The following is a 12,836-nucleotide window of genomic DNA, read 5'->3' as shown; positions in this document are numbered from 1 at the left end:
AGATTTAAAAGCTTTTTCAATTGTTTGTATTTAAATTTTGAATTTTTAGAGTATTTTATTAAGAAATCTAAATTAAAAAAAATAGTTCTATTTTATTTTAATTTTCAAACCTGAAGTTTTAAAGTCTTGAGTTTTAATTTTTGTAAATTTGGAATTCTGCAGTTTTTTTAATATTTAGATTTGTTATAACCAGATATTAATTTTTGGACTTTTATCTTTTTGAAGGTTTTGAATTTTTACTTTTAAGAAAATAATTAGGCTGATGCGAATGTTTAAAAAAGTTTTTGTCCCTCGGCCCTGGCCGAGGTCAAGGGGGCAAAAATAAAAAAATATAGAAATTTAAATAACAAGCCATAATCTTCACATTTAAATGAAAAAAGTGTTTTAAAATGCATTTTACACTAGTTCAGTTATTTTGCAATCATTAGTTTTCAAAAAATCTAAGAACTGACAAAAACAAAAATTGTATCGAAAAAAAAGATTTTGCATCGAAAATTTTCAAAAAATCTTAAGTTTTTTTAATAAACCCAAACATGCAAAAAATGATTTTAAACGCAGGAGAATGTATTTTAATTTGATGTCAGCTGGTTGCACTTGAATTTTCATTGAAATTTTGAAGTTTATTGTAAAAATATTTTTTTTGCCCCCTGATTTTTCGGGCCAATTTTGAAGGGGGGGGGGCGGGGGTGACAAAAACTTTCAAAAATATTTGTACCAGCCTTATTTTTACGAATTTAGAAAAGAAAGCTTTTTTTGACAAATTGTAGATTTTTGAATGGAAATTTTGACTACCTATTTGAAGATTTTAAGTCTTCAAGACTTTAAGGTATCAGGATGGAAGATTGTTAATGTTGAAATATTTTGACGTGTAATTCAGAATTAAAGACAACATTTTTTTTTCAAGGTTTTTGATTATTTTTATAATAATTAAGGTGTAGAATCCAAGTTTAAAAAATTCTGAAATTTTGGATTTTGTTGTTTGCCGTGTTAGGGTGGTCCAAAAAAAATTTCCTTTGCGTCATTTTTTTTTTCAAAACCACATTTAAAAAAAAATCCATAACTCCGCGCCATTTCAATTAATTTGAAAAGGTCAAATCCAGAGTTTTTTTTAAAGGACCAATAAACTATTGTCTTTCATATGTTTATAGGACCTAATAAAAAAAACTCTAGAAATGGTGTTATAAATGTGAACACTAGGTTTTTCGATTTAAAAAAAAAAACTACTTTTTTTAACTAAAAATTACTAAAAATTTTAAATTTATGCGATGACCTATACATTTTTGACTGCCAAAAGTAGCGTCTTTCAATTCCGGGAATTAAAAGCTTATTAAATCACCTTTCATTTGCGTCCAAGCAAGCTCAAATCGATTGAAATGGCACGGAGTTGTGGATTTTTTTAAATTTGTTTTTTTGCGAAACTCGAAGAAAATTACAATTTTTTGGACCACCCTAACACGGCGTAGGTCACTCTATCGAGCAAACAAAAAAATACTAAAATTTCAAAGTTTTATAAACCTGAAATCCAAACCCTAAATATTTTAAATTTTTAAGATCAAATATTTCAAAAGCCTTCAAATCTGAAAATCTGAAAAATTCAGAAACTAAAATTTGTTTTTAAATTTGAAATTTCTTAAAAATACTCGTCGAATCCTGAGATCTGAAAGTCTTTAAATGAAAATATTTAAATAAGTAGTCAACATTGAATTTCCATTCAAAATGTTTCAATATGTCATAAAAGCTTACTTCCTAAAATTCGTAAAAATAATAATTTTCATAAAAGTTAAAAGTCAAAACTTCTTCAAAAATATAAAAGTAAAAAAAAATAATGTAAACAAACCAATACAGATCTAATTATTTTGCTAACACCAATTTTGGGCTCGTTCGATTTTTTTTTATTTGAAAAATTATGTTTTCGTGTGGAATTGCTGAATATTTAGATAAATAATATTATTATTTTTTTAATATTACAGGCTATTAATTTTGTAAGAAAAAGATTTTGAGGGTTTTCGATTTGAAGGTGCATTTTAGAATTCTTTGAAATTTTGGAAACGTTTAAAAAAAATGGCTTCAGAAATTTTGGATTGAACATTTTAAAATCTTAGATTTTCAATATTGCTTAATTTAACTTATTTTTTTTTATTTTTTTTTATTTTTGCTCAAGAACTATTTTTTGAAAATTTTATGATTCAATTTAATGATTTTAATTTCTACAAATGTTACCTTCCTTCAAAATATGCTTAAGCTTTAAATGCTTGAATTATATCGAGAAATTAAAAAGAGAGATGTGAGCCGGTAACATGGAGTGAAACTTTCGCAGCTGTCACGGTAAACTTCACAGCAGCTTGACAGAAAGTTTAACTCCATGTTGCACTTTTAATTTCTCGATAGATTTTTAAGTATATTTTTTATGCTCGTATTCTTTTTTTTAAGTTTAAGTCATTGCAAATTTATGTTCAAGTCTAACAATCCAAATAAGATTATCTGAAGTGAAATTTTGCAAGGACTTCGGAATCCGGAAATTTGCATAATCGAGTCTGAACTTTGTTTTTTTGTGAGTTTGATTTTCAATTAATCTATTAGGCCGCTGTAAATATTTTTTTTAAAGTCTTATAAATTTCCAAAATATTGAGATATTTTTTGCTGTTCTGTGCTTTGATATTTTCAGAAATTGAAAATATTTTAAACGATCCCAAACATGCTTTATATGACTGTTAATGCAGAAAATACATACACGATTGTTTTGAGTTGTTTAGACTTCTGATTCCAAAAAAGATTTTTTTTTAGATCTTCAAAATATTTTTTAAAAAGATTTTTGAAATTAATTTCTTGAAATAGCTTTTTGTTCATATTTTTTACTATTTTTTAAATGTGTTTATGGATTTTTAATTTAAAACTTAAGAATAAAAGTTATAATTTTTGTTGGAGATTTTTTTTTATTTCGGATTTTATTTCCCTGAATTTTAAATTTAGAGGAAAGAAGGCATTAGATTGTAGTAGAACCAAAAAAAAAAATGCTGAAGCATTTGAAGAAGTTCGTAAAAGCAGAGGCAACGCGTAGATTGTACAACTTTTTTTGAGTATGATATATTGATATTTTAGGACATTATTATGTCAGATTAAAAAAATTATATAGAAATTTGAAATGTTAAGATGTCATAATTTTAATCAATTCATATTTCAGATTTTTATCTTTAGTTTTTTCGATATGAGGTATTTTTTTTTAATTTCAGATTTTTACAATCTATGCTTTTTAGGTCATTAAGATTGAAAGTTTTTTTTTCATTATATTTTATTTTTATGTATGAAGATATATGAACTGAGTATTTTTGTAAAAAATGTTTTACTTTTAATTTTAATTTTATTAGTATTATCTGTTTGTTAATTCATCTAAAGGAGCTATTACAGTTTTCGGCAAACTCGCAAACAAGGCAAAATGTATGCAGGCTGACGTTTGTACAATCAAATCCAGGCAAACAAACAAAGCAGGCAAACTGTCAAAAAGTGCGAGTTTGTTTGTTTGCTTGCCGTAGTGTAATAGCTCCTTAACTCTTTCCACGTATCACATATTTGCATCCATCATTTTTAAAATTGGAAAATGGCCAAATTATAAAAAACAATCCACAATTTTTAAATTTAAATATTTTGAATTTGATACGAAATTCTAAAAAAAATCGACTGAAAACCCACCACTTTATTTTTTTTTAACCTAACCACTCAAATATTTCGAAAAAAAAACTCCAACTCACCTCCCACGCTGCCCCCGGTAATCCTGGCGGCCGCCTCCAGCGGCATGTTGGCCAGATCGCGCTGTATCAGCGCCAGCTGCCGGTGCCGCTCCTCCCGATCCTCCTGCTGGCGCTTATCCCGCGAATGCCCAATCGAATGCAGCTCCGACAGCTTGCTCGACAGCTCCTCCGGAACGGACGATGCTGACGTCGTCGTCGTCGCGGCCCCGATTCCAGACTCTTGCACGATCTGCTGGAGGGATTTTTCCGGGGTGGTGGTCTTGGACAGGTCACTCGAGTCGCCGGATGCTTCTGGAAGATAATTAGGGGGTTTGATTTGGGTTATTGACGAAAGAGAACCTAGGACTTACCTCCGACGGGTGCGTTGAACTTCCGCTTGAACTCCTCCTGCAGTCGCAGCGCGTTCGACAGTCTCAACTGGAGAGCGTCCCGCTCCTCCAGCAGATTCCTCAGCTCGAGTTCCAGCTCCTCGCAGCGCATGTCCCGCTGGTAGATCATGTACAGCGCGAGTTCCAGCTCCGATCGCGGCACCTTGTCGCCGTTGTCGACCGGCTTCGGTTCGCTCGTGACCATGTTCATCGCGTGCTTGACCGCGAACGGATCGACCTGGGCGGCTAGCCGCGCGTACTCCGCACTCCGGATCGCCAGCTGCTCCTTCAGCGTCACGATCTCCAGCTCCTGCGCTTCCAGCGCTTCCTTCATCTGCACGATCGCGGCGGGTTCCGCCGCCGCTTGCGGCGGATTTGGGTTCTGACCCTGTAACCGCTCGATCTCCTCGCGGAGACTCTTCTCGATCACGGTGAACTCGGCTTCCCGCAGGTCTACGTGCTGCTTCCAGCTTTCCGCGACCTGTGCGCCACGTTCTTCGACCACGTGCTGCCAGTGCGCGTCCCGCTGTTCGAGCGTGATCCGGTAGTTGGCTTCCAGATCGGCTCGCTCCTTCTGGAGTTTCTGAAGCTGCTTCCGGATGGATTCGTCTCCAGCTTGCTCCTTGGAAGCGGTAGGAGTCGACTGTTCCGAACTCACCGCGCTCTGCTTGAGCGTCTCCAGTGAAGCTTTGAGCGCCTCGATCTCGATGTTCTTGGCGTCGAGTTCCAGGACGATGCCCTTCATGCGATCCTCGAACTCCAAGCTCGCGATCACTTGATCGTTCAGCACTTGCAGTTCCTGCTCCATCTGGTGCTTCTCCTCCAGCAGGTCCCGGTTTGCTCGCTCCAGCTCTGCTAGCTTGGCGCTCTTGTCGTCCTCCGGACGACTTCCCGCCAGTTCCTTCGTGATCTGCAGCGTCAGGTTGCTCTGCAGATCCTGGTGTTCGGACTGGAGCTGCTGCAAGCGCGCTTTCAGCGCGGATATCTCCTGGTTCTTGCCCAGGATCTCCTGCACCAGCGACTGCGTCTGATCTTCCCGAGCTTGCTGCTCGATCCGCTCGCTCAGGTGTACGATCTCCGCTTCCTTGTACTGGAGTTGTGCGCTCAACTGCTGAACCTGCTCTTGTAACTTGCTTTCCTGCTCGGAGTTCTGGAACAAGCTCTCCGATCGCATGCTCTCGATCTGCTGGGTAAGTTCCGTGTTCCTGCCCATCAGCTCCTTCAACTTCTGACTCAGCTCGACCGTTTCCTGGCTCTTCTGCTGATTCAGACTCTCCAGGCTGGTCTTGATCGTGCGCGAGTCCTGCGACAGCCCGTCAATCTTCTCGATCAACTCCTGGATCTCGCCGTCCTTCTGCGCGACTCGCTTCTCCAGGATCTCCACGTTCGCCTTCTCCTCCTCCAGCAGTGCTTGCAACTCCTCGTTGTCAACGCGAAGATCGTCCACTTCCTTCCTCAGCTCTTCCACCTCCGCGCTCGTAACCTGACCGGCTTCCACCACCGCAGGTTTCACCTCCTTCTCCGTACTTTCGTCTCCCCAATCCTCCAGCTGCTGCAGCTTCCCGCTAAGCTCGCGGATCTTCGCCAGCTGAACCTCGATCTGCCCATCCTGACGTTCCTTCATCTCGGCAAACCGATCGTTCGCCGCCGTCAGCACGTCAACCCGCTTAAGCAGCGACTCCCGCTCCGCCTGAACCTCCTTCAACTTCCCCTCCAACCCCCTTACCTGCGCGTTCAGCTCCTCCTGGATCGCCAGATCCAGCTCGCTGGTCTCGATCGAGGCCGACCTCCTCAGCTCCAAGCTCTCACTCTTCACCTTGTACTCCTTCACCTTCTTCAGCAACTTCCCCGACTTGACCTTCAGTTCCGTGATCTCCTGCTGCAGTCGCTCCTTCTCCAGCTCCAGCTGCCGGATGTAGTCGTCACGCTCGCTCGACTTGCGCTGGTGTTGCTCCTCGAGCAACGCTTCCTCACCTCCCCAGCAGTCCTCCTCATCCAGCTGAAACGCCTTCTTCGGCTGGATAATCTCCTCGAAGACCTCCGCCGCAGGTTGCGCAGCAACCCCGCCAAAGAACGAGGCCGCTGTCGTTGCTTCGAGCTGTCCGATACGGACTTCCGTTTCGGTTAGCGTGCCCGCTAGTCGCTTGATGCGGTCGGATTTGTCCTGGAGTTCGTGCTGGAGCGAGGCGTTCTGCGCGCGGACAATGTCCAGCTCGTCTTGGAGCTGCAGAAAGGTGTCGCGATCTTGCTGGAGCGACTCGTTGAGTTGCTTGAGGTTGCCCAGTTCGTGCTGTAGTTGCTGTAACGGTTCGTTGGAAAATTATTAAGCATAGTTAATTTAGCAAATTTAGTCTTATTTTTTGTAAATTTAGTAAATTTAGAGTAATAACTAAAATTTGTGAATTTTGTATTTTTGAAAATTTGGGAAATAATTTTAATAATTTACTAATATTTTTGGATATAGGAAATTTATCAAAATTAGTATAGAAATTAAAATTTGGTAAATTTAGTATTTTTGTAGTTAAAAAGTTTTTTGTATTTAGTTAATTCAAAAAAAAAATATTTACGCAGTTCATCAAATTTAATAAATTCATCAAATTAAGTAAATTTGTCAAATCAAATAAGTTTGTCATATTTAGTTATTTTATCAAATTTAGTAAATTTATCAAATTTAGTAAATTTATCAAATTTAGTCAATTTATCAAATTTAGTCAATTTATCAAATTAAGTCAATTTATCAAATTTAGTAAATTTAGAAAATTAAGTCAATTTATCAAATTCAGTAAATTTAGAAAATTTATCAAATTTAGTAAATTTATCAAATGTAGTCAATTTATCAAATTCAGTAAATTTATCAAATTTAGTAAATTTTTCAAATTTAGTAAATTTATCAAATTTAGTAAATTTATCAAATTAAGTAAATTTATCAAATTAAGTAAATTCATCAAATTTAGTCAATTTATCAAATTTAGTCAATTTATCAAATTAAGTAAATTCATCAAATTTAGTCAATTTATTAAATTTTGTAAAATAGTGAATGGTGTTAATTATTAAATATAATAAATTAGGTAAAAACTAAAATTCTTTGTTAATTAAGGAAAAATATCCTTAATTAACAAAGAATTTTAGTTTTTACCTAATTTATTATATTTAATAATTAACACCAAAATTTTATAAATATATCAATTAAAATAAATTATTTCATATTTTTGTATTTTTATAATTCTGTAAATTTTTGAATTAAAGTAAACTCGCCAAACTCAGTAAAATTTGTAAATTTTGGCTTCGTTTTTTTTTAATTCGGTTAATTTTGTATTTTCGTTTTTTTGAATTAAGTTGTCTAATAAATTAAATGTAATTTCAGAATACAATTAAGTTAACTAATGAATATTGTAAATTTATTATATATCATAAATCAGCTTAAAAAATTCTTTGTAAATTTAGTTTTTTGTGGTTTAGTATTTTGGTTACTTTCTTGTTTTTGTAAATTTTGATTTTTTGTGAATATATCAATTCAATTAATTAATTTTATTTCAATTTTAACATTTGAGATTTTTAAATTTCTGCTAATTTTAAAATTTAAGTAAATTTGTTAAACTCAGTAAAATTTGTGAATTTTGGCTTGTTTTTTTTTTAATTTGGTAAATTTTGTTTTTTTTTTAGTTTTTGTAAATTTAGTTTACAAATGAATTTGGTAAATTTATTACATATAATAAATTAGGTAAAATAGCTCTTTGTAAATTTAGGAAATTTAGTTTTTTGTGAATTTAGTATTTGTTTAATTTGGATTTTTGTAAATTTCGAATTTTTGTAAATATATCAATCAAAATAAATAAATTTCATATTTTGGCAAATTTGGAAGTTTTTGTTGATTTTGAGATTTAAGTAAATTTGTTAAACTCAGTATTTTTTTTAAATGGTAAATCAATAATTTTCAAAATTTATTAAGCATTTTTGAAATTTCGTATTTTGGTACATTTCGATATTTTCAAAATTTCGCATTTTTGTAAATATATCAAAATAAGTCAATTTAGCATTTTTGAAATTTTTTAAATAACTGTCGATTTTAAGATTTAAGTGAATTAGTAAAACTTAGTAAAATTTGTGAATTTTGGCTTAATATTTATTTATTTTAATTTGGTAAACTTTGTATTTCTGCTTTTGTTAATTAATTTAGATAATTAAAAAATGAATTTTGTAAATTTTGTTATGTCAGAAAATAAAGTTTTTGTAGATTTCTTATTTTTGAAAAAGATCAAAGTTTGTATTTTTGAAAAATTTCAAAATTTTGTAAATTCTGTGAACATAGGTAATTTATTAAAATTAACAGGTAAGTTCTTTATGTGCATTGAGTAAATTGAACCTTTTTTTTAATTTTTGTAAACTTCATGATTTGGTAAATTTAGTGAATTATTTGGATTTATCAAATATAGTAAAGTAGTAAATATAGTAAAATATTTGGATTTAGTTAGTAAAGTAATTTTTTTTTAAATTTACATAAATTTGCATTCTGGCAAAAGTTTGTATCTTTGATTTTTTTTTGTGAATTTCGTGAACTTAGGTAATTTATTTAAAATAGTAGAACTGGTAAAATTTATTTAGTTCAGCAAATAAAGTAAATTTTGCAAATTTAAAAAGTTTTGTATTTTTTTTTTTTTTTTTGCGAATTAACAAATTAAGTAATAAATTTAAAATATGTAAATTTTTTAAACTTAGTTAGGTTGGAAAATAATGTAAATTTTGTATACATACAACATTTTGCATCCAGGTAAATTTAGTAAATTTCGTATTTTTGTAAAAGTTCGCTCAAGTTCGTATTTTTGAAAACATAAAAAATAAGTAAATTTTGTGAATTAAGTTATTTTTCAAAATTAATAAATTTTGTGTTTAGACAAATTTTATCAATTTCGTATTGTAAATTTTCTAATAATTTGATTATTTTACTTATTGTAGTAATATGTAGTAATTCCGTGTTTTTGTAAAATAGCTCTAGTTTGTATTAAAATTCATAATTAAATTATATAAACAAAAAATCTGAGCTTAGTTGATTTATATAAAAAAAATGTTCAGAAAATAAAGTAAATTTTGCAATTTTAATAAATTTTGTTATGAGGATAATTTAGTAGATTTCGTATTTTTGTAAATTTTAAAGAAGCTTTTATAAAAAAAATAGTAATATTCGTAAAATAAGTAAATTTAGTCAATTAAGTTGCTAAATTACTTAATTTAGAATTCTGGTAAATTTAGTTTTTTTTTTTGTAAAATGGCTAAAGTATGCGTTTATTTTTTTTTTTAATTTTGTGAATTGAGTTTATTTATTAAAAATAGCAAAATTTGTCAAATTTACCTAGTTCAGCAAATACAGTAAAAAATGCAAATTTAATGAATTTCGTATTTAAGTAAATTAGAAAATTTAGTAAATTAAGTCAATTTTATAAATTTTGTATTTTCATAAATTTAGAGTTAGTAGAGTTAGTGATTTTTAGTTAGCTCAAAAAATTAAGGAAAAATTGCATATTTAATAAAGTTTGTATTTTATGAAATTTGTGAAGTTAGTGATTTTCTTAACAAAGTTCAGCAAATTTATTAAATTTCGCATTTTTGTATAATTTTTAGATAAAATATAATGAAGAGATCATTAATTTTTCAATTTGGCAAAATTTGGTACAATTTAACAATTTTTATTAATTTTTATGTTTTATGTTTTGTAATTTTCAAAAGATTTAAATATTTTGAAAAATAAAACACACAATTACCTCTCTCTCCATATCCATCTTCGTCTGCTCAAGCTCGTTGTGCTGTTGCAGGCTGTTCAGTGCTTCCTTCAAGCTCTTCTGCTCTGCTAGGAACTGTTGATTTGTGGTGCTGAGTTGCTCGATCTCTTGTCGTAGCGAGCTCACCTGGTTGTCTTGATGTTGCTGGTTCGACGCTCTAAGTTGCTCAAGTTCAGTCTCCTTCAGCTGTTGTTGTCTGGTGTTTTCTTCAAGCAGTCTCTCGACTTCTTGTCGAAGCTGACTTATCTGGCTGTCGCCTCGCTGCTTCGTCTGCTCTAGATTCTCGATCTCCTGCTTTAGTTGACCGATCTGGAGATCTTCTTGAAGCTTCTGTTGCTGATTCGTCTCCAACAGCTTCTCCACCTCCCGCCTAAGTTCTCCAACAACCTCGTTCTGCTCTTCCAGCTTCTGCTGCAAGCTTCCATTGAGCTCCTGCAGCTGCAACAGCTGCCTCACCTGATCCTCGATCCGCTGGCACTGCTCCTCGCTCGCAGCCTTCAACTTGGCCAACTCCTCGTCCAACGCACTGTCCTGGCTGGGCGCCGCATGCTGTGACCCAGCGACGGCCGTAGCAAACATCGGTTCCTCGACCGACACGCTCGGCTTGCACTGGTAGGTCACCTTCGGCACCACCAGCTCCTCAAACACCGGCGCCATCGAGTCGGTGAAGAAGGAGGACACCGACGGAACTACTTCGCCTTCCAGCTTCTCCAGCTGCTCTTCGAGCTCGCTCGCTCGCAGCTGCTCGGCTTGCAGCGTCGCGGCAATGTGCTTCAGCTTGGAAGCCTTCTCGGCGATCTCGTAGCTGAGCGAGGAATTTTGCGCTCGCAGGATGTCCAGCTCGTCCTTTAGCTGGTGGAACTCGTCGTCGCGATCGGTGATCGCGGCAAGCTTCGCTTGCAGTTCTTCAATTTGAGCTCGGAGTTGGCCGACTTCGTCCACTTCCGGAACTGCCGAAACTTCCTGGTGAGCTTGCTGGGTTACGACGGGTTCGTCCCATCCCCAACCATCGCCAGCGGAGTCAAACAGGGAGATGGCAGTAGATTCCGGCTGACCAGCGAAGAACTGAGACGTCCCCGCAATTGGTTCCGCTTGCATGGTAGGGAACAGCTGCTTGCTCATCGCTTCCAGTTCGGAACTCTTCTTCTCCAGCTGCTGCTCGAGCGCTTCATCCCTCTTCAAACTCTGCTCCAGCGCTTCCAGCTGCCTCTTCAACTCTTCCAAATCCCCGTCAGCTTGCTCCTTCCCAGCTCGTAATCCCAAAATCTCCTCCTCCTTCTGCTCCAGCAAACCCTTGAGCTTCCGCATCTCGTTCTGAACCTGTACCTGGTCGTCGGTCTGGTTCTGGCTGAGCTGCGTCCGGATCGCTTCCATGTCGGCGATCTGCTGCTTCAGCGCCTGGATCTCGCACTGGTGGTTCTGCACCAGGGTCTCGCACTGACCGCGGAGGTTCTCCAGCTCCGTCTGGTCCTGCACGATCTGCATCCGCAGCTCTTGCAGCTCGTTGCTGTCCTGGGTCAGGCTTTCGTTTTGCATTCGCAGCCAGGTTACCTGAAAAAGGATTGGAAAAAGTTAGTCTGAGTTTTCACTTTAATTGTTGCAAACGATCGTTGGATTTGAAAATATTGAGAGTCCTCTCTTCAAGTATTTAAAAAATTAAGAATATTTGTAATGTTCTAAAACTTCTAAAATTCTCAAAATTAATAAATTTTATAAAATAAATAAAATTCATAATTTATGAATTTTATGAATTATACAAATTTTATATATATATAAAATTCTAAAAATCATCAAAAAAATCCATTATTTAAAATAATAAATTGCTTTAAGTTAAAAAATAAAATTCTTAAAATTCTTTAAATGCTCAAAATTCTTCAAATTTTCAAATTATTTCAAATTCTCAAAATTCTTTAAATCCTTACAATTCTTCGAATTCCCAAAATTCTTTAAATACTCAAAATTCTTAAAATTCTTTAAATTCTCAAAATTCTTTAAATTCTAAAAATTGTTTACTTTCTTTAAATTCTCAAATTTTTAAAAATTCTTTGAATGTCCAAAACTGTTTAAATTCTTGAAATATACAAAATCTTTCAAATGTTAAAATTATTTTTTTTAATATTTAAAATTCTTAATTTAAAGAATTCCCAAAATTCTTTAAAATTTCACATTTCTTTAAATTCCCAAAATTCTTTGAATTCCCAAAATTCTCAAATTTCTTCAGATTCTTTAAATTCTCAAAATTATCAAAATTCTTAAAATTATCAAAATTCTTAAAATTATCAAAATTCAAAAAAATCTTTAAATTTTCAAAATTGCTCAAATTCTCAAAATTCTTTAAAAAAAAAGAAAAAATATAAATTGCTTAAAGTTAAAAAAAATTGTCTAAAATTCTTAAAATTCAAAAAAAAATCTTTCTCTAAACATTTAGAAAATTAAAAAATATATACAATTCTTAACATTATTAAAATCCTGAAAAAATAAATTAATTAAATAGGTGAACAGCATCTAACTCCATCGTGATTTCTAGTGTTGCCATATCATCACTTTGACGTTCAATTTCAGCTCAGTCCAACAGAAATCGAGTGATAAATAGCTCAATAGGAAGTGAGCAAGCATGTTTCTATCAACAGTTTTTCATAATAAGTTGTTTAAATAGTGAAAATCAGCAAATTGGATGGAGTTAGGAGCGAGTGCTTAACCTGCCAAACATACGAGAAATGAATAAATGAAAATTCATCAAAATTCTCAAAAAATCTTTCATTTTTTAAATTTATAAAATTATTAAACTTTAAAAAACAATCATTAAAATCCTGAGTATTTCAATATTTCCAAATACCTGAAATCTTGTCATCAAGATTAAAAAAAATTCTGAAATCATAAAAAATCTCAAAATTCGCAAAAAAAAAAAACTAAAAAAGCACAAAAATTTCCGTAATCTTAAAATTTGG

The 12,836-nt window shown here is 33.8% G+C and overlaps 1 protein-coding gene across 2 annotated transcripts in view; it reads right to left on the bottom strand.

The window, feature by feature from the left end:
• The window catches only part of LOC6047967 (sporulation-specific protein 15), a 32,938-nt gene that overhangs the window by 1,915 nt on the left and 18,187 nt on the right, over positions 1-12,836 (bottom strand). The window contains exons 5-7 of one of the 2 annotated variants that reach the window (XM_038249686.1): positions 9,871-11,439; positions 4,097-6,413; positions 3,747-4,037 (exon numbers count right to left, since the gene is read on the bottom strand). In XM_038249686.1, coding sequence (XP_038105614.1) covers positions 3,747-4,037; positions 4,097-6,413; positions 9,871-11,439 — 4,177 coding nt within the window. The remainder of the gene's footprint in view (positions 1-3,746; positions 4,038-4,096; positions 6,414-9,870; positions 11,440-12,836) is intronic. The other variant, XM_038249687.1, reaches the window with a different exon arrangement.

Source organism: Culex quinquefasciatus, chromosome 1 (assembly GCF_015732765.1).
Source record: "Culex quinquefasciatus strain JHB chromosome 1, VPISU_Cqui_1.0_pri_paternal, whole genome shotgun sequence".
Taxonomy (NCBI): Eukaryota; Metazoa; Arthropoda; class Insecta; order Diptera; family Culicidae; genus Culex; species Culex quinquefasciatus.
This window is presented reverse-complemented; position numbering and strand designations above follow the sequence as displayed.